Genomic DNA, 22,657 nt, shown 5'->3' on the forward strand with positions numbered 1-22,657 from the left:
GAAACATGCAGAAAGCGAGTGACGTAATTTGTATAAGTTTTTGTATGTATTTTTGTATGTATTATTGTATGTATGTATTTTATATAAGTACTTCGTATAAGGATATAAGTATAAGGAAGACAGAGTTTTACTGTTAAATCAACAAGTTTTATCATTACCTAAAAAATTTAATTACAAATGTTTTATAAAAAAACAATATAAAAGCTTATTTTTTTTTCCGTCACAAACTTTTGAACGAGTGTGATTTTATACTCTCGTTATAAGCTAAGCGAGCATTGTTTATCGCGCATTGTTATATTATGTATGGCTAATTCCATAGTTCAGTGACACATCATGCGGAGAGATTTTTTTTAATAAAAATTTTTCTATAACTCAAAAGTAATATTTTATTACTCTAAATCAATCTTGAATTAAAACACAATTGTATTAACATAACACTGACACATAACAAAAATTAAAACATGAGTTCAGTGACGCAATGCGGGAAAAAGTGTTTTTTTATCAGCATACTTTTAAATGGAGTTTTCGCTGAAATTTTATTTCTTGCTAGACTAATTAGATTTTTTTTGTTGTAATTTATTCATTTGGCAATGAGGCAGTCATAAAAAAGCCACAAACAACAAAGTTTTCATATTGTTTTATTTTACAGGAAAAAACTATCACTTCAGTGACGAAACAAAAAGATGGAATTAAAATCTTAAAATTAACAAAGCTTTTTAAAATTTTAAAATAAGAATTTTAAAATTTTAAAAAGTTTTGTTATTTTGTAATAAATTTTAATAATACTCAGGTGAAAATAGCATCGGAACAACGCTATCATAACGTAATGCTAACGCAAAATCTGCTGCTGACCTAATCTCGCATTGACTAGGTTTAACTCTCAGGGCTGCAATTTGCTTAACAGTAGCTCCAACTCCGTCAATCATTCCTTTCCTGTGCATTGCTGCAAAGAATGCCAGAAGAATTTTTTATGAAAATGTTTTTCAAACACAACCATTGCAGCCATAATGCTTTTGTTTTTGAACTGAGGAGTGGCATTATCACTGAACAAGTGTACTTCATTGACTCGATCAGGAATAAAGTGAAGGGTTTTGTCAATTTACAGTATAACTGAAAAATTTATCTGATCAGTTGAATCAGAAACTATGGCAAATGTTTTTAACTCAATGCTCCAGACTCCAGAGCCACTTGCGGTTCATTTTGATAGAAACATCTAGCGTTTTCAGCCCAGTCAACTTGGATTAACGCAATTTCAGAATTAATACTCATCAAAACTTCCTTCAGTTTCTTAATAATTGTTGATAGGTTTTTCTTTACAAATGTGTGTTTAATGAACTTATCACGCATCGCTGATATGTGTTGGATGAGTTGTGTTACAGTAGACTTTTTTGAAATTTTTTCAATGTTTGCATATGTTTTTGTTTCAGACTTTCTCCACTTGTCCCAGGATACTTCGAAACCAAATGTATTAACAGTTTGCAAGTGTTTATTGAACTGTTTCATACCTTTGCATGCAACACATTTGTCATAGGCGCAATCGTATATGTACGGTTCACAAACAAAGTTATTTATCATTTCAGATCCAACTTTTATTGAAGACGCTTGAATTGATTTTGTTAATTCATCTAAGGCAAATCGCTTTTTTTCATGCAAACTACAACACAAACATGCAGAAATTTTGTAACTGATTTCACATTGTGTGGATAATGGTTGCAAAATTTGTTAAGTCCAATTTTTATGTGCTTTTCCTTGAATAACTCGAAAGCTTCTTTTAGCGTATAATATAAATGATGTATCTGAATATTGTTTGATTTTTGTCAGATTATTGAATTCGAGTGACATCTTTTTTGTTTGGTGATATTTATGAAACTTCATCTTTATTATAATTGTTTACAACTGTTAAAACATCGTTTTCAGAAAGATACAGCTTTGAACATGCTGGAGGCAGACCCGAATTATCTTTACAAGCAGAGCTATTTGAAAGAATAGTAAGAATTTCAGATTGTTTCTTCTTTTGTTTCTTTTCCTCTTTGTTAAATGTTTTTAAAAGACAAGCCTTTTGTTAAATGTTTTTAAAAGACAATTTTAAATTAATCTCAAAGTCTTTGAGATTAGTTTAGAATTTTTCTTTAGAGCGCGACTTTTTACAACTCTTAATTTTGCTTTAGTAGTATAAGCTGCTTTTTTATTTGGATCAACTTTCAATTTTTCTCGATATCTCTTAGATCTTACTGTAGACATTTTTTTTTTATCAGTATTCCGAGAAAATAATTAGTTTGGTATTTTGCATAACGTTTTTTTTTTTACTTCTAATTTTGATTCCATTTCTTAAAAATTTACAACTTTATAAGAAAATGCCAACATAATTCCAATATTTTACAAATATTACTAAGAACCCTTCACAATACTAAAATGGAAATTTTATTTGACCAAAACCCACAACGAAATCTGAACATTTAAATGATATTTTGACTTCCTTACCACACTATTTTATAAAAGTGACAATTTAAATAGTTTGTTAAAAACTTATATAATAAGATTAAAATTACCCTGGCAAACTGAAATTCAACAAACAAAAGATTGTATAAAAGGTTTAACTATTACATGACATTGAAATTATTATATCACTATTAATTGAATTCGACCTGACTTTCCTACACTTTTTAATAACTTCCTAATGGAAAAAATAAATTTAAGTTATATGTATTTTTTAATTTTTATTATTTTATAAGATTTCTTTTTTACAAATAGTTGATTATATATAGGGCTTCTTTTTGCACTCCTTAAAATTAATGTAAATTTTAAATTTTTTGATGAAAGACTATTATTTCCTTTGAATAAAGTTTACTTCACTAAAAGCAGATTCTACTGCGACAGTAGATGGAGGTCTAATTCAATACTTTTGAACCAAACTAGCTAACAGGCAATTTGATAAAAAAATTTTCCAAAATTGACTAAAGCTTAAAGGAATTAGGAAAGCCTACTTTCTATAAAGTTTATTTCTCCGAATATACAATAATCTTCTGCATTTCTTGGAATTACTTGAAAAATAAACAAATCTAAACTGCCAACCTGCTTGTCTGTGTAGATTGTTTCGTTATGCTTTTGGCTAGGTTAGGTCTGAAATTGTTTTGTTGAGTATTTTGCAATGGAGGATTTTCGTTGTATTTCTAATGATACTGACTATCTCCTTTTCTTTGCTTTTAATTTCTTCTGCACTTATCCATTTTAAATTAAATGTATCTAAATAAAGTGCTCTCAATATGATTTTGTTTTGTGTGTCTGTAATTGTGCGTCTTGCCAACTAAGTGATAGCTCAAGTTGCTAAATAGGAATTCTTTTATTGCTTTTTCTTTAAAATCATCAGATTTAGTTTCAAGATTATGAAACAATTCTTTTAACAACAAATATAATAATAAAGTCTCATAATTTCTTCCCAATAACATTTTTGAAACTTTAAAAAATGGATAAAAAACTTTGATTAAGATACTCGGCTATCTAAAACCATTAGTTATTAAATATTAGGCCTATTACTTAAGCGGCGATTTGAAAACTGGAAGCCGATTTAGTTATTATTTTATTTTAGCTAATTTTTTCCTTATCAAACTAGTTTAACAAATTTATTGATTTCTTGCTTACTAAATATAAATACTGAAGGCAGAACTGTTTTATATTTATTAAGCAGAAAGTAATATAAAAGATTTTGATAAAACATTCTTTATTTAAAAGAATTTCAAACATCTAAAAACAAAACATATTTGTATTTAATAACTCAATTTTAAAATCTTTTAAGCTGGCTCCTTTGAAAAATGTGGAGTGTTTAGCTTCAAGTAGTTATTTATAAAAATGTATTCAACAAGATTTTATAACCTTTCATACAAGACATATTATTTTTAAAAATCCTAAAAAATAAAAACTGTCAATTAATTAAAAATAGTAAGATAGGGAATGTGAACAAACTGGTAAAGTCAGATCCAGTGCAATAAAAAGTACATAAAAGGAAGTAAATTGACATAAAATGTCAGTTGGGTTTGTCAAACCACCTCTGTCATTGAGATAAGCACCATACTCACTACAAAATGAATATGTATCAGTGTCAAGATCTTCATAACCAGTCTTTAACTGAAGGTAACCGGCAGTGTATACTAAAGTTGTTTTAATGGCATTGGTTAAACTAGATTCTAATATGCTGAAGGAATCAAAATTTCAAAACCAAATAGTCCTTGACTTTCATTTTGCATCGATTGCCCCTGACAGTTAATGCAACTATGACCAACGCAAGTTCAGAAAAGTCTTAACCATATTGTAATAGTAGTTTTGAGCATTCTATTTTAGTTTTTTCTAAGACTTGTTGAACTGAAATGATATATACACCACCAGCACCCATGACGCAACATACTAAAAGCTTTTTTAATAGGGTCGGATTTAAAGTCACCAAGATTTACAAATTTGGTGACTTAAAATCCGACCCTATTAAAGAATTCAAGGCAAACTCTTTAAATTTCCTTTTTCACATATTTGTATATAAGTAATCTTATATACAAATATGTGAAAAAAAGAGAAATAAAAAGTAAAAGAAAAAACAATTAAAAAAAAATTCTAATTGAATTTTTTAAAACAAGAATAAAATGACTGAAAACAATTTAAAAGTTAAGGGTTATGTGGAAAAAAAACTGGTATAAATCCTGCTGTCCAGCTGGTATAAGTCCAGCTGGTATAAGTCCAGCCTTATACTAACTGCACCACTTTGGTGGTGCAGTTAGTATAAGGCTGGACTTATACCAGCTGCACCACCATTTTATAAATGAAACAATGAAATATAGATGGAGGAGAAAAGGGTCATTCCTTACCATAAGCATTTGTTTTTTTGAAATTTAATCGTCAATGTTTAGAACAAACAACAGTATATTTGCTATCAGGAATGTTACTTCCTGGAATAGCAAGTAGCCACTTTTTGCATTCATCTGGATCTTTTGATAATCTATCAACAACACATTTTTTTTGTGTCGGTTAAATAATTAGTAGAACAATTAGTAACACAACACTTCAAGGGCCTAATATTTGAAAATATTTTTTTTAAGACAAAAAATTTTATTTTTTCTAACATTAAGAAAGTCATAGACTGCACAAACAACCTCTTCTTCTTCTTCTTCTTCTTCTTCTTCTTCTTCTTCTTCTTCTTCTTCTTCTTCTTCTTCTTCTTCTTCTTCTTCTTCTTCTTCTTCTTCTTCTTCTTCTTCTTCTTCTTCTTTTTCTTCTTCTTCTTCTTCTTCTTCTTCTTCTTCTTCTTCTTCTTCTTCTTCTTCTTCTTCTTCTTCTTCTTCTTCTTCTTCTTCTTCTTCTTCTTCTTCTTCTTCTTCTTCTTCTTCTTCTTTTTCTTTTTCTTCTTCTTCTTCTTCTTCTTCTTCTTCTTCTTCTTCTTCTTCTTCTTCTTCTTCTTCTTCTTCTTCTTCTTCTTCTTCTTCTTCTTCTTTTTCTTCTTCTTTTTCTTCTTCTTATTCTTCTTCTTCTTCTTCTTTTTATTTATCTAAATCTGCCTTCTCTAAATTTTCATTTAACTAAAAATGATTTGAATGAAATTTTAGGCTGCTTCACTAATAGTTGTACAATTAAATTTAAATAATGACAACTTACTCCAAAGTCGATTGAGACAACTTTCACAATGTCTGATGCAGTATCTGCAGTCATTGCAACTATTTTGTTGAATATAATTAATTTAGGCAATTCATTTTTAATAAAACTTAGTTTAACAGACAAGTGTCAACAAACTTTTGAAAACTAATCATAAAGTTACATTGTTAAAGTCATGCAAGAATTTTTTTTAGAAAAATAGTAATCACTTTGATATACTTTTTTGATAAAAAGCCTAGAAATTGTTTGCCTTTGCTGAAGCATATAGCCTGGTGCTAATAAATTAAAAACCTTCAACATTCCATTTTTGAAATCTTTCAAATTGAATTCTAAATGAGTAATTAAATAAAAAAACGGCAAGAAAAATGCTTTATTTGAATTCTTAATGAAACAATATAAAAATGTTTTTTTTTTCTTATAATTCTAAAAAAAACTACATTTCATTACATTGGTAAACGAATTTTATCTTAATTTTAAATAAATTAATTAAAATATTAATCGCAAATCTTTTTATTAAGTTCTAAAACATCTTTTTAAATAATAACATTCTTTCCAAGTTTCTAAAATGATTCATACACAAATGCGTTTTCATGATTTTTGATAAAAGTATTTGATGAACAAATAGAAGCAATTTTAAAAACTTGTAACAAATTTTATGCGCTTGCCAAAGTTTTGGCAGGTGTGTGGGTGAGCGTAAAAGGGCTGGGTAAATGAAGAAGACTGTATGTGTATTCTTTCATATTGTGTGATTTAGATCCTAAATGCTTTCTTTGTTGAGTTTCTGAAAACTCAGCAAATTATCCTCCAACTTCTAACTAAATATATATTTTTTAAAAGCACAAAAAGAATATACTATTTTAAAAAAATGAAAAATAGATACAGTTTAGCTGATGGTTCCTTTAAACCTATACTCACAATAGTCATCTGAGTGCCACACATCTTAGAATTGTTTAAATGCCTGTCATTTTTTTTCCACACAAGCCTTAACTTTTAAATTGTTTTCAGTCATTTTATTCTTGTTTTAAAAAATTCAATTAGAATTTTTTTTTAATTGTTTTTTCTTTTACTTTTTATTTCTCTTTTTTTCACATATTTGTATATAAGATTACTTGGTCATACATGTTCAAACACGTATAACCAAGGATGATATAAAAAATTTTTTTCCTCCAATGTACGCTAATGGAGTTTGCATTTAATTTTCCTTCATATGAATTATAGGAATTTAAATCAATACCTTTTTAGCATGTAAAATACTCACAAGACCAAGGAAATTTAAAGAGTTTGCATTGAATGCATTAAAAAAAAATTGCACTCTGTTTTATTCCATACCTCTTATAACTTATAGGAAGTAAGATTGCAGTTCATTTGGTGTCTGAAATATATTTGTTTTGAATTCAATTTAAAAAGAGAAAATAGTAAAAAAAAATGCTTTCAAGCTATTAGCTTTTGAAAATTAGAACTCTTAAAAGATAAATAAATAGATAAATTCTATTTAAATATATAATATATAATATTTAAATATATAATATATAATATTTAAATATATGATATAAAATAAAATTGAAAAATAAACAAGTTTAACTTTTTAACTGAGTCAAGTTAAAAACATTCTCAGGTGTGTGTATTGTTCAGTTAAGTATTTCTTTCCAATTTTTGAAAGAAATTTTTTAAGTAAGTTTTTGTAATATGACTTTATTTAATTTAAGATGTTTAAAAAACTATTTAAAAAAAATTAAATAATTAGGAATATATAGTAGATAATCCTATTACATAACATTTTGTTGTTTCTTGTTCAAAAATGTAAGATTTCAAAATTAAATAATTGTTGTTGTAATTTCACTTTGAAAATATATTTAGATAAACCCTATATAATTTGAAAAAAAAAAAAAAAAAAATCAACATTAAAAAGTGTTTTCAATTTATTATTAAAGAAATATAGTTATAAGGTAATAATACAATTTATTATTAAAGAAATATAGTTATAAGGTAATAATACAATTTATTATTTAAGAAATATAGTTATAAGGTAATAATACAATTTATTAAAATCATCTCAGGTGTGCTTATTGTGCATTGTTATGTATCTGTTTTAAGAGATTTTTTAACTTAGTTGTTGTAATATGACTGTCTATATTGCTATTATGAATTTTAAAAAGCTTTCTTGAAATCCAACCCTCTAAAACTTCTAAAAACACCAGGAGAATTTTTTTTATAGAATAATGATACTTATTATGTTATAAACATCTTTGTGTAGTTGTGCCAGTGCATTTAACGAACAGTAGAGATAATTGTTTTTTTTTTTAATTTTACATTAAAACTTTTTTTTCTTTAAAAATTAATAAACTGGGACAGGTCGTAAGAAGATCCGGGTGGTCCCTGGTGGTCAGAAATTTATAAAATAGATAAGAATTAAATAACTTTTTTAAAATAAATTTCTAATGGGAAGTGATTGGAAAGTGTAGGAAAGTAAGGTTGAGTTTAATTAATAGTAATATTATATTTTTAATATCATTGAATATCATTTAATATCAATCAAAAACCTAAAGATAGTTAACAATTTTAAAATACTTTCCTCTTTCCAGAAATTGGATTGAATTCAATCTATTTCCACTTCCCGGAAAGTTGGGAATTCATTAAAATTAAAATTTTTGTTTGTCTAATAAATTGAATAAATGAAACAATTTCTTTTTCACTATGAAAACGTGGATTATTTAAATACTTTCTTCAAAGAAAAGGGAAATCAAACACCCTAGTTCTACCTATTTGTCAGTCGATGTAGCAACACTCCTCACATGCTCTACCTATTTGTCAGTTAATGTATGTAAACATAAAAATATTAAAAATAAAAACATAAAAATAATAACACAAATAAAAGTTCTACTAAACCATTCAAAAATATTTTAAAATTTGAATAATATAGTTTGATGTAATTAATTTATTTTAATATTTAGAATGGTTCTTGGAATGTGGATGATATGTATCGTGAAAATGAAGAAAAACATGGTGTGCGATCAACATTTGATAGTAGTTTAAATAGTTACATGTGAGTAAAAATAGATTTTATTGATATTAAATAAATAAAGTTTTTTGAAATTTTACTTAATTCTTTTTTTAAACTTTTAACAATGTTTTTTATACTTTTATTTAAATGAATTAGGACACCAATTGAAAGACGTGATGATGAAGCTTTTAAAGAGCAAGAACAAAGGGCTGAGAGAATTGCTCGTGAAATGCAAAACTGCAATGAATATGAGACAATTGACAGTAGTATTGGGGAAGAAGAATTGTTTAGTGCTGTGTCTCGTGTAAGCAATGTTTCTAATGATGGTTTTACTACTAATACTCGTCATTCAAAAAATACTCGTAATGGAAAATCATCTAATATTGTTGGTCCAAGGTTTCAAAATAAAAACTTTACTAAACATCAAGAATTAAATCAAGTGTCAAATTTTAGTAATCCTATCAACCACCATCAATCAACAAATAATCGAACTCAACAAACACTCAGTGGTGAGGGATTGATACGCAATAATAACTCTGGTATTTTTTATTCAAAAAATTTCTATAAGTTATAAAAGTTATCAACAAGTTTAATATTTTTGTTTAACCGTCTAACTTATTTTGTTGTTGTAAGCAATATTTAGTGTTTAATTTTTCATATAAGTTCTATATATTAATAAGTTCTATATTTTAATTTCTCATTTTTGCATTTTAATTACCACTTTAATAGCAAATAATTTTCTTTCTGCTAATTCTTATTCCCTTTAAATATATATATATATATATATATATATATATATATATATTATATATATATATATATATATATATAATATATATATATATATATATATATGTATATATATATGAATATATATATGCGTATATATATGTATATATATATATGTATATGTATATGTATATATATATATATGTATATATGTATGTATGTATATATATATATTCATATATTCAAATCTTTAAACAAAATAGTAAAACAGATTTAAGCTAAAGATTATGTACTTATTAAACTGGTTTTAAAATTAGTTTTAATTTTACTACAACAATAAAAAACTATTTTTATATCACATAACTCCTGGAAAACTGTAAGTACTTCTTTTGAATAACATTTTTAATTAACTAGCTGTATGGGCCTATGCATGCAATGGGTCTATGACAAATTTAAATTTTATAAATAAAAAATAAATTTAGAAAATTTTAAATCATGTCGGCTGTCAACTATTTTTCATGTGTTTAAGAAGCTGTGCATCTTTGAAATTTTTAAAAAATACAACAACTGTTGACCATGTGATTTGATGCGTTCATAAAGGACAAAGAGAAACAGCAGAATAATTTGAAATTTAGGAGCACAATGTAGCATTGGCATTATGAAAACATGTCTAAACCACAAGTTTTTCAACTTGTTTCTCAGTGCAGTGGCCTTGTTCATCAAGGTTTATATTTTGGAGTTATAGAGTTGAGAGAGGGTTGTAACCACAACTAACTAACAAGTAGCTTCCTAAACTGCAGCGGCCTTCTTGACCTTGGGGAGGTGAATTAACAAAAAAAAAAAGAAAATGTTTGGAACCAAAAGCATAAAAAAATTTAATCTACATAAAGTTAGCTAATATTGTTGTAGACAACTATGCACTGCCAATATATCAAAAAGTATCATATTTTGCATATTTAAAATAGTATATGCAGTGTTAAGTTCTGTATTTAGCAAATAATGATGTTAGAAATAATTAAAAAATAATAATAAAAAATGTATTGTCTTTTTTGAAGTTTTAAATACTCTTCTAGTAATCTTTTTTTTTTATCTTGACAACTGTCTAAGCTTTGTTTCAAGTATACTTCAATTTTCCCTCAGCCATTCGTGTCTGACCATTTGGCAAATTGTCTACAAATTGGCAAATCAAATGTTATAATAATAGAAGTATTTTTATTTAAGTTATTTAATAATTTAATATCTTAAAAATTAAATGGGATGACTAGAAATCATGCAACTGCTATAAAAGTTGTATTAAGCATATTTAAAATAGAGTTTGCTATTAAAACTACCATAACATCATTAGTAAAAAAATTAATAGTTAATTTCTTTTACACTTTGTAAAACTCTATAAATTAGAAAAAAAAGCATAATCCTTAGATCAATAAGGTGTAATGTATAATGTAGGTGCTGTTTAGTTTTCAAAAGCATTTTGTTATATATTTATTATTTTAGTGTGTTTTTACTGTCACTTTTATATCTGTTTATAATTAAATGATCATACAGTAATTAATTTTCATCATATGTATTTAAAATTTTGCAATAAAATTGTTTGTGTTTTTTAAAAGCTTGTGTATGTTTTTTCTTTGCATATTTTTAGTTATTAACTTTAATAAAGATTTTAAATTAAATAAGTTATATAGTTTAAAATATTAATGGTTTGAAATATATGATTTATTGTTAAACCTTCAAAAAGGTAGAACTGAAGCAATGCTTTTTGGAACCGCAAGAAAATTATCTAAATGCCGGTGCTTAAATCTACATAATAATGAAGTTCAAATAAAAAATACCAAAACGTACAAATATTTAAGAATCCATCTAGATCCAACCCTTTCACTTAATGGCGATTTTAATTGTAGTAAGATCAGTGGGCGTATTAGTTGTTTTTAAGATCTTAAAGAAAGAACTTGGTTCATGTGTATTTTCTAACAGTTTTAAGGCAATTTGTCATTCAGCAAACACAAGAAACAATGAAATATCACTGACCATACCTAAAGTAAAGCTTGAATCCACAAAAAAAGGTTTCTTTTACCAATGAGTAATTTTTTATAATAGTCTTCTATTTGCTGTTTGCCAGAGTAAGAACCTAAGAGAATTTAAAACTAAACTAATGGATATTTCTAATTTTTAAATTTTATTTTATTCTGTGATAAATCTACTTATATTTTAATATTATTTTATATTCTTAAGTAATAGTTAATTTTATTTATATTTTAATGTATCAGTGCCCAATAGGATAACAGCCTAATTTATTGTGCTGATTTGGAATTACCTGTATAAATATTTTACAATCAATAAATAAATATTAAAAAATAAAATTTTTTAAATTATAAAATGCTATCAGTATTAATTATTACCTCTTTAACAGTCCCTGCCATAATATTACAAATATTGAAAGAGATTTTAAATGTCTCTTTCGTTAAGGTATGTAAGTTGAAAGTGGTTTCTAAATACTCCTGCAGTGATAGTTTTATGCATATTGTTATATTTCATTCTTGTTCGTCAGTAACACTATGTCTTACTTGTTAATTAAAAAACAAGCAAATTACTTGTTAATTAAAGAACAAGCAAATTACTTGTTAATTAAAAAACAAGCAAATTACTTGTTAATTAAAAAACAAGCAAATTACTTGTTAATTAAAAAACAAGCAAATTACTTGTTAATTAAAAAACAAGCAAAGTAAAACAAGAAAATTGAAGAAATGAAGTACAATAATAAAAACAGTATAAAACAAAAAACGAAAAAAAACAATTTTCATTTAAAACAATAAAAAACAAAACATTTTCAAAATATATACTTATAAAAAAAATGTTCTCATCAATAAAGTTGCCTTTTTGTATTTTTTTAAAATTAAATTTAAATTTTTTTAAATGATTGCGTCACTAATTCAAATTAATGAGTTTTTAAGAATACCAAGTTTATTTAGTAAACAAGTATCTTAATGTTTTTTATTTTATTTAGGTGTACTTAATTTGTCAAGATTAGCTGGGTAATGTTTTTTACCATTTTCAGCATGCTCAAGTTAGGAACTCTCTCTTTTCTATCTTCTTTATTTTTGCATATTGTGAGCAGTAATAAATAAATGAAAAGAAAACTTTACACTTATCTGACTTTTATCCTCTGTCGGATATATATATATATATATATATATATATATATATATATATATATATATATATATATATATATATATATATATGTATATATGTATATATATATATATGTATATATGTATATATATATATATATATATATATATATATGTATATAATATATTCATAAACTACAGTAAGTAGTCAGTTGAGAAGTGGAAGAATTACTAATACTTAGTATGTCTACCCTTAGCTAAACGCAGCTGTTCAATTTGTCGAGGCGTAGACTCAAAAAGATCTTGAAGATGCTGTGGAAGGTGATGTTATTCCAAGCATTTTGCAGCAAGTTCCAAAGTTCATCCTGATTGCGTGGCATTTTACCCCTGATTGCCCTGAAGAGTATTTCTCATACATGTTCAATGGGATTCATATCTGGGCTCTGAGGTGGCTATTCTATTTGCTCAACACCCTTATTGTGTAAGAAATTGCACACTAGCTTAGCTTTATGGCAAGGTGAATCATCATTTTGGAAGATAAAGGTACCTCTTCCACCATTAAGCTCTCTGGCTATAGGTAGCATGTAATTTCTTAACACTTGAAGGTCTTGATTTATTAGTCTTGATTCATGTTGCCTCTGCAACGGTACAAATGACCAACCCCATGCCAGGATATACATCCCCAAACCATTAGAGGTCCACCACCATGTTTTACAGTGGGAGCTATGCAATCAGGATGAAACCTCTCATCCATTTTTCTTCTCACAATTACCCTCTTTGCTCCACAAAAGACCAAGAATGAACTTTCGTCACTCCACAGCACTTTTTTTTCAATCTTCTAAAATCCAGCCTCGATGAGCAGTTGCAAAGTTAAGCCTTCGGTGACAATGTAAGGCTGTAAGAAGTGGCTTCTTCACAGCTACACGAGCTCGAAGCCCCAGGTTTTGCAGCCTATTGCGGACAGTTCTATCTATAATATTGACACCATGATGATCAGACATCAAAGCTTGTATTTCCACAGCAGAATGGTGGCAATTTTCCAAACTGAGTCGCACAATGGTCCCATCCTCTCGAGGTGTTGTCTTTTTCAACTGTTCACTTCTAAACCTATCTTTTACTTCCCCTGTTTTCTTGAACTTCATCTTTATTCTTGTCACTGTGTTCTTCAAAATCTTCGTCTCTGATGCAACTTTGCTGAACCTCTTGTGACTTTCAGTAACTTTAGCTACAATTTTCATTTACTCCAGTTTCTTATTTATTTTTTTTAAGCATCTTCACTTCCAACAAGGCTGCAAGCAACCACTAATTAAAGTTGGAAGTTACTGGAAAAGAAAAGATGAGTTCCAGGAAAGCAAGAAGAAGGAAGCGAGTTCGAGGAAAAAAACTAGACGAATAAGATTTTTTGGAGCACTTGGAACAGTCACAGAAAAAGGATGAGACTTAATTGAATGATGAGTAACACGAGAATAAATTCTAGTAGATGGCACAGGAGATGCTAGCTCTTTAGAGCAATGCCCATTATAGTATTTGTAGAAAAGAGAAAGAGAAGCAACATTACGACAATGTGATAATGGGTTGATGTTGGCGGCAAGAGCAGGTCCAACTATGTTTATAATGCGTTTTTGCACCTTGTCTAAAAAAGAAAGGGCATCAATAGAAGATCTGCCCCAGATATGGCAACAGTATTCCATACAAGGCCAGATTTGAGATTTATAGAGGTAGAGAATAGAATCCGTAACAAGAAAGTGTTGAGCTCGATAAAGAGATGCACATTTGGTTTCCAAGAAAGATAAGAGAAGAAGTAAGAGTTAAGAAGTAAGAGTTAATCCTAGAAGATGAAGAGTAGATGACTCATCAAGTACATCACCGTTCATAAATATAGGAAGATCTAAATTATTGCAATAACAATTGGCTGAAAAAAATTAAGTTTTATTTGTATTGACGTTCACCAGCCACTGTAAGCCCCAGGTTGTAGCAGAAGTGAGATCCTTTTCAAGCTCAAATGCCCCCTCCAAGCAATCAGAGAGTGTTGGTTTCTTATCATGACAAGAATAAATGGTAGTATCATCAGCAAACAATGCCACCTTAGATGTAAAAATATCTGGAAGATTGTTAATGTAAATTAAAAAGAGTATAGGGCCAAGGATAGAAGCTTGAGGAACCCCTGAAGTTACGGAATAAGAAGAAGAGTGCTGTCCATCAAGGACAACTTTTATACTACGATTGGAAAAGAAGGATTCAATAATCTTGTAGATGATGCCAGATACACCATAAGAAGAAAGCTTATGGAGAAGACCAGCATGCCCAACTTTATCGAAAGCTTTTGAAATGTCAAGAGCAATGGCCTTAACCTCTCCACCTTTATCTAATGCATAATAAAACCTATCGGGTATTAGTGTTCGTAAATCAGCTGTAGGACGAGAAGATCAAAATCCATATTGATGGTCAGTAAGTATGTTATTAGATTCAAGATGAAAGATTAAGTGTTTGTTAATTAAGGGTTCAAAAACCTTGCTTATGATAGGAAGAAGACTAATGGGACAGTAGTTAGACGAATCAGATCACTCTCCATAATTTTTATAAATAGGGATAACAGATGCTGCTTTCCAGCAGGCTGGAAAACAAGACTCTGATAAGCACTTGGTAAATAGTTTTGAAAGTATAGACGACAGCTCCGGAGAACACTTCTGCAAGACAATAACAGGTATGTTGTTCAGGCCACAAGCTGTAGAAGAGTCTAAGCAGGAAATCACTTTAGATATAGAAGCTGGAGTGATATGAATGTCAAGCAATGGATCAACCTGTTTGTTGGCAATATCAGGTAGAATGCAACTACTGGAATCAAGAGATGATATTGATGAAAAGTTTTTAGCAAACTTTCAGCAAAGTTCACCTTTGTCTTTTGGTGAGGTGACAAATGCTGAACCATACAAGAGAGGTGGAATTAAAGATTTGCTCTTTATATTAATACTATTAAAGATTCTCCAGATAAGATTTTTGAGCCTAATTTTTGAGATAAGATACAAGATTTCATGACCTGAGCTTTGTCGTTAGACAAAATCTTTTTACAATGGTTTCTAGCTGTAATAAACACACGTCTGTTTTCTGGAGAATTGTTTTGCTGATAGATATAGAAGTAACGGGTTCGATTGGCAATCGCAGCAGCACAGTGTGAGGAAAACCATGGAGGAAAGTGAGGCTTGACCTGGAATTGTTGAGAGGGAACAAAAGATTCTATGCCAACCTGAATGCATTAAAAAGAGTGCAGTCTTGAGATGAAGGAGAGCAATATAGAACAAAGAGAAAGGCAATAGAGTAAAGTGGTGCTAAACGAAAGCACATGATAGAATAGTTTGAATCTGTGGATTCAAACCTAGTTTCGACTAGGTGAGTTTCTTTACGACAAATAGGTGTGTTCTTACGAATATAAATGCCCAGGTCAAGCATTTGACTATTTGAATCTTTACAAATTAAAGGAAGATAACCATCAACACTAAGATCGGAAGATGAGACAGCCAAACTCAAATTAGTCTCACAAAGAGTAAGTAGGTCTGGTGAACTTTGCAAGAGATAAGACTCAACAGAAGAAAAGTTACTTCAAAGACCATGGATATTAGTGAATGATAGGTTTAGTGAACTTGGTGATGATGATTGTTTTTTGTGTTTTATAGTTTTTGGTACTTTATTCATTTTTAAATTTGTTGAAGAACATGACTCAAAGCATAGATAGTAGTCAGAACACTGTTCAATAGCCCAAGCAATTGTCACGTTGCTATTAATAAACCCTAAGTCGTAACAAAGGGCTTCAGATAGAATCTGTTTACCCCTTTTTATTTCCAGGCATACTTACATAATTAGCTAGTAAATTTATTAATTTTTAGTAAGTAGATCATTAGGAAGCACAAGAATAATTTTAGACAGTATTAAAACGTCACATAAATATAAATAACAAAGTAAAATCATTAATTGTTAATCATAATACACATAAATATGAAATAATAGTTATTGTGCAACATATGGAAAACAACATTATGGTCAGTGCAAACATTACACAATATCAACCAATTTATATCAAATCTAAGAATGCCAAACTGTACAAAGATGACTAATGTGCACAGTCTAATTATTTAAATCATTAAAATTAAAAGAACTCACTACATTTTACTGAATGAACTCTAAAACTAATATGGATGTTATTCTAGCCTGTCATGCAATTATTGAATATTGTGACATTAGTGATTCAAAATATGATTATTGATTTATTTTTCATAACTGTTCAGGATAGTTGATCAAAATAACTTTGCAATGGTCTTTACTATGCATCACATATAGAAATATTTAATTAAAAAATCATTTTAAGTACATACAAATAACAAATTCTGTAAAATTAACTAAATTTGTGGTCGGACACATGACCTTTTTCCGCCACTGTGTGTATGTATATACACACACACACACACACACACACACACACACACACACACACACACACACACACACACACACACATACATATACATATACATATGTGTGGCCAAATTATTAGTGACACTTTTTTACTAATTTTTAAGTTTAAACTACTTAAATGAATAAATATATATCTTGTAGTATTTACTCTTTTATAAAAAGTTTTAAAATAACAAATAAGATAATAATCTTAATATTTTATAATGCAACTCTTTGCTACTGGTCCTGCCTCATGGTCCCTTCTACAATGTAGAGGGAACCCATGCCCATAACTGAGATCACAGACCACACAATTATACTCACAGAATGTTTAACCTTTTTTATAAGGCAGTCTTGGTGGGATTTTTTATTCTGAGCGACATTGGACAAATTAGCTTTTGTCCAGCAAGATTTGAAATGTTGACTCATCCGAGAAGCAAACCTGTTAAAACATTACAAAGATGTTTAAGACAGATGTCCTTAATTTTATGGTCACAATTTGGAATAGTGATCTTTTTTCTTCCATTTCTGCCGACCTGGTCTAGTACTAGGGATACATTTGTATCAATTTTTCTTTTGTTTCAGCTCATTGCTGACTTAGAAACACTTGTAATTGCTGGTATCTTTCTCTAAGAATGTGTAGAATGAAGAAGTAAGGTTTTTATTTTGCTACATTTTTTAAGGTTAAGTCTGAAGACTTGCCCATACTAAAAAAATCAATGATAGGTGAGGATGAAAAGGTGAGGTGAAAACTTTAACATACCTAAGATGTAATCAGCCTTAGCAGCAGCAGTGAACACTTGATTATTGTATTTTAGATCATCAGAGTGTTAAACACCAAAGTCTTTTTCTAATGTTGTTATATCTAACCAGATTCTTTTGATTCTACTATTGGAATTGTTATCATTGATGAAATAATGTAAGGGGCAGATCTGGATTGGTTGATATGCATAACTTTACATTTTTTAATGTTAAGTTGCATGAGCCATTGTTGGGTCCAATTGACAATGTTATCAATATAAGCTTGCAGACGATGTTTGCTTTCTAAAGTGTTGAGTACACCGAGAACCTTTGTGTCATCTTCATACATTTTGCAATTGTTAATATTATTATTATCATTGTTATTATATATATTTATATATATATATATATATATATATATATATATATATATATATATATATATTTATATGTATATATATATGTATATATATACATATATATATATACATATATATATATATATATATATATATATATATATATATATATATATATATATATACATACATATATATATATATATATACACACATATATATATACATATATATATATACATATATATACATATATAAATATATACATATATATATATACATATATATATATATATACATACATATATATATATATATATATATATATATATATATATATATATATATATATATATACATATATAAAGATATAAAGATATATATGTACAACTATAAATACATGTTTAGATAAGCACTGTGACTTTTCATTTCACAAATTTGTTAAGTCATTTGAGTTGTTAAGTGGTACTTTAATATTTCTATATATACAGGCTTGGGCAGGAACGGCATGCGGTCGAATGCTATTGCTGACCACGCAAATAGCTTTTTTGGTTTACAACTTGACCACGACTGTTTAGATGTTTTGATGATTTAAACATTTCTGAAATGCACTGAAAAAAAAACACTAAGCTAAACAGTTTAGCTGAGCGTTTTAAAGTCTAGAAATTATAAAAAAAATTAAAAAAACTGAGAAAAAAAAAAAATTCCTTACGAAAAAAAAAAAATAAGTTTTAAAATAAAACTCTAACTCAAAGCGAAGATTACTTATTGTTACATTTTTATTGCGTTTGAAATAAGTTACCTTAAAATTTATCTTATGAAATGTTTTATTAAAGTTATTTAAAACGTTTTTGCAAATTACTTTTAATGATTGTGTAATAAATGAACAAATTTTATTTAAATTGTTTATTTAAAAAGTGAAAATAAATTATTGAAATGAAAAAAATATAATATTTTTAAATTGTATAAACATTTTTTTCAAAAAGTTGCAAGAAAAAAAAAAAAATTTTTAAAATGTAGTCTTTTTAGAATAGTTATTTTTAATCATTTCATTAGTAGGTTAAGTTTAAAAAAAAAAGCTTTTAAACAATTCTTTGTAAAAGTAGAAACAAAAAAGTATCGCAAATTAAATCAAAAAAAGGAATTAAATCTTTGCAACGGGAAGATTTTAATTAATCCATTGCAACGTGAAGATTTTATTTAAACTTATTCATAATTTAAAGTATTTAAAAAAAAGTTATCTTATGAAAGATTTTTAGAAAGACGTGGAAAAATAGTTCAAATTCATCATAAAAAATACATGCCTACTAAAAAAATTTACACATTTAATTGACACAAAAGGCGTTTATTTTTAATGATCATTATAATTAATTTTTTATTTTATTTGAAGTCTTTGCATTTGTTTGAAAAGATCAATGGTTAATTGTTATTCATAACGTAATGGTTATTTATAACGTAATAATCTTTTTATTGCATTTAAATTGATCAAATATTAAAACAGCTGTGATTAAATTGTAAAGAAAAAAAATCGTGTTGTCAGTGGCAGAGTGTGATTGCACACCATTCCTGTCCAAGCTTATATATATATATATATATATATATATATATATATATATATATATATATATATATATATATATATATATATATATATATATATATATATATATATGTATATATATATATATATGTATATATATATATATACATATATATATATATATATATATACATATATATATATATATATATATATATATATATATATATATATATATATATATATATATATATATATATATATATATATATATATATATATATCAGGGATGTACTCTCATGGTTGTCATGGTGGCACAGGACGACTTGTTTTCTCCAAGCACATTTGAAATTTAAAAAAAATGTCTGCGAGTAGCCCAACAAGACGGCCAGACAGTTTGTTACTTACAAAAGTGTGTTTATTAATAAAATCTATAAAGATTTTATTCCTTGTGATTATTTAAAAAGCAATATACACTTAGTTTAACATTTAGTACGCAACAGTGCATTATATAATTTTATCAAACCTAGTAAAAAAAAGCTGACATGCTGTATAGTATTTCGAAGTGCGACTGTATTGATTTTTTATACATTGTTGTTGCATTTTGAAGCAAGCTTCTTAAAAATTTAAAATGAGTTTTAAAGTTACATTTTCTTTCATTTCCAAATGCTATTGTCTCATTTTTTAAACCTTATAATCGCATTTTGAATCACGTGAACAAGCAGTTGAATCTTAAACACTGAATCTCTTTTGTTTTTCATGAGTAAAATAAATTTCTTTTAACTTTGTCAAACAAAATTAGCAAAATAAAAAACATTATTAAGATGCACAAGAAAAAGCATTTTTAGAATGCAATTAATGGTGGAAGTTAAAATTATTTTTTTCTAAAAAAGAATCTTATTATAATGAAAAATGTTCAAAATATCAAAAACATAATGTTTTAAACTTCAACTAAATTAACTTTTACTGAAGATTGAAAGAGAATAATGAAATATTCTTCTATATAGAAAATATTTCTTTGCAGTTTTGGCTTTCAATATTTTTGCTTCACGTAATAAAATCTTTGTTAAGAAAACAAACAATACGACAGATATTGACTACTACAAAAATGATAACACATCTATAATTAAATTAATTAACAAATTAATTTACTTTTGAATAAACCCTTCCTTAGTAGACATATTTTTGTAATCGGACATTCAAATTTTTTTTCTTCATTATAATCACCCGAGAAGAAATACAAAAGCTTTTACACCAGACTATTGATTATCATAGCAGACAACTCAAGTGAGAAATAATAACTGTTTCAGTTGCCCTGATGGCAACTGGGAAAAACTGGAGGGTACACCGCTGTATGTGTGTGTGTGTGTATATATATATATGAGTTATTGCCACCAATGGTTAGCATTTTGTTTATTCTATTACATGGCAGAGTGGTATAAGTCTAATGATATTGATAATGATGCTGGATAAATATAAAATGATGCTGGATAAATATAAAATGATACTGTTTTTTGTTATGCTCCTCACTAAACAGCTGTTTTTGTTCACAGCCATAGTGATATTAGTCAGACTACTAAACTAGATATGAGTGACTTATACCACTATGCATCTCAGGGGCTTATATATATATATATATATATATATATATATATATATATATATATATATATATATATATATATATATATATATATATATATATATATATATGTATGTATGTATATATATATGTATATATTTATATATTTTTATATATATATATATATATATATGTATATATATATGTGTATATATATATGTATATATATATATATATATATATATATATATATATATATATATATATATATATATATATATATATATATATATATATATATATATATATATATATATATATATACAGTATTGTGAATATTAATTGCATCAAAATTAAAAACAATAAAATTTTAAGTTTTCTTGCTCTAATAAAATAAAAACTCGTGCACTAATATTTTGTGTCCTCCTCGTGCTGCTTTGACTTTCTGCATACGATTTGGCATGAAATCCACTAAATTTTTACAAATGTTTTGAATTTCTGTGTCTTCAATCCAAATCTGAAGGATAGTGGTGGTAAGCTTAGTTTTAGTTGTGCAGTCATGTTTTCGCAGTCTTTTTTTTACAATTGCCCAGAGATTCTCAATTGGATTAAGATCAAAGAAGTTGCCAAGCCATTTAAGGGTTTTAATATTATTTTTTACCATGAATTTCTTGACTTTTTTATAAGTATGGCATGTGGCTAAATTCTGCTGTAATATTCCGTTTTCATTTGGAAACACTTTTAACATCTCTATAATTAAATGTGTTTGCAGAACCTCAATGTAAGTGTCAGAGTTCATCATTCCAGTAACTGGGTAGAGTCTTCCTGGTCCAAAAGCAGAGAAACAACCCTAAAACATCTTCTTTTCTGGATGCTTGGCATATTGTTCAATGTGTCCGGGTCGTATAGGCTCACCATCAGAACGACAAACAAACTGTGACCGTTGGCCTTGCACTTCAAAATGTGATTCATCCAAAAACAAAACCTGCAATCAATAAAAAAACAAGTTAACTGTTATTAAGTCTCTTCAATTTAATACCTTCAATTTAAAAATAGTATGATATACAAATATAATAAATAAAATAGCTGTAAATTTAATAAACACATTTTGTCTTACCCTTCTCCATTGTTTTTTAGTCCACTTTTTGTATTCCTTTGCCCACAAGAGACGCTTCTTCTTCATGACATCTGTAAGTAATGATTTTTTAGAAGGTTTTCTGGCAAACCCTCTAACAGCTATCAACTTCCTCCGCACAGTACTCGAGCAGACATGGATGTCATGTGTAGCTAAATCATTCATTAGTTGGTCACTTGTCTTTTTTGGATTTTTGATACTCTCCAGCATCAGATATCGGTCATCTCTTTCTGAAGTCTTTCGTTCTTTGACTTTATATATATATATATATATATATATATATATATATATATATATATATATATATATATAAATAAAAAGATATATATATATATATTTATATATGTATGTATGTATATGTTCTA

General features: G+C 27.3%; 1 protein-coding gene across 2 annotated transcripts in view; it reads left to right on the forward strand.

The window, feature by feature from the left end:
- LOC100205833 (ataxin-2) overlaps window positions 1-22,657 on the forward strand; it is a 78,968-nt gene that overhangs the window by 25,837 nt on the left and 30,474 nt on the right. For both annotated transcript variants that reach the window (XM_065807582.1, XM_065807583.1), the window contains exons 6-7: window positions 8,583-8,674; window positions 8,789-9,171. In XM_065807582.1, the coding sequence (XP_065663654.1) occupies window positions 8,583-8,674; window positions 8,789-9,171 (475 nt within the window). The remainder of the gene's footprint in view (window positions 1-8,582; window positions 8,675-8,788; window positions 9,172-22,657) is intronic.

This window comes from Hydra vulgaris, chromosome 10 (assembly GCF_038396675.1).
Source record: "Hydra vulgaris chromosome 10, alternate assembly HydraT2T_AEP".
Taxonomy (NCBI): Eukaryota; Metazoa; Cnidaria; class Hydrozoa; order Anthoathecata; family Hydridae; genus Hydra; species Hydra vulgaris.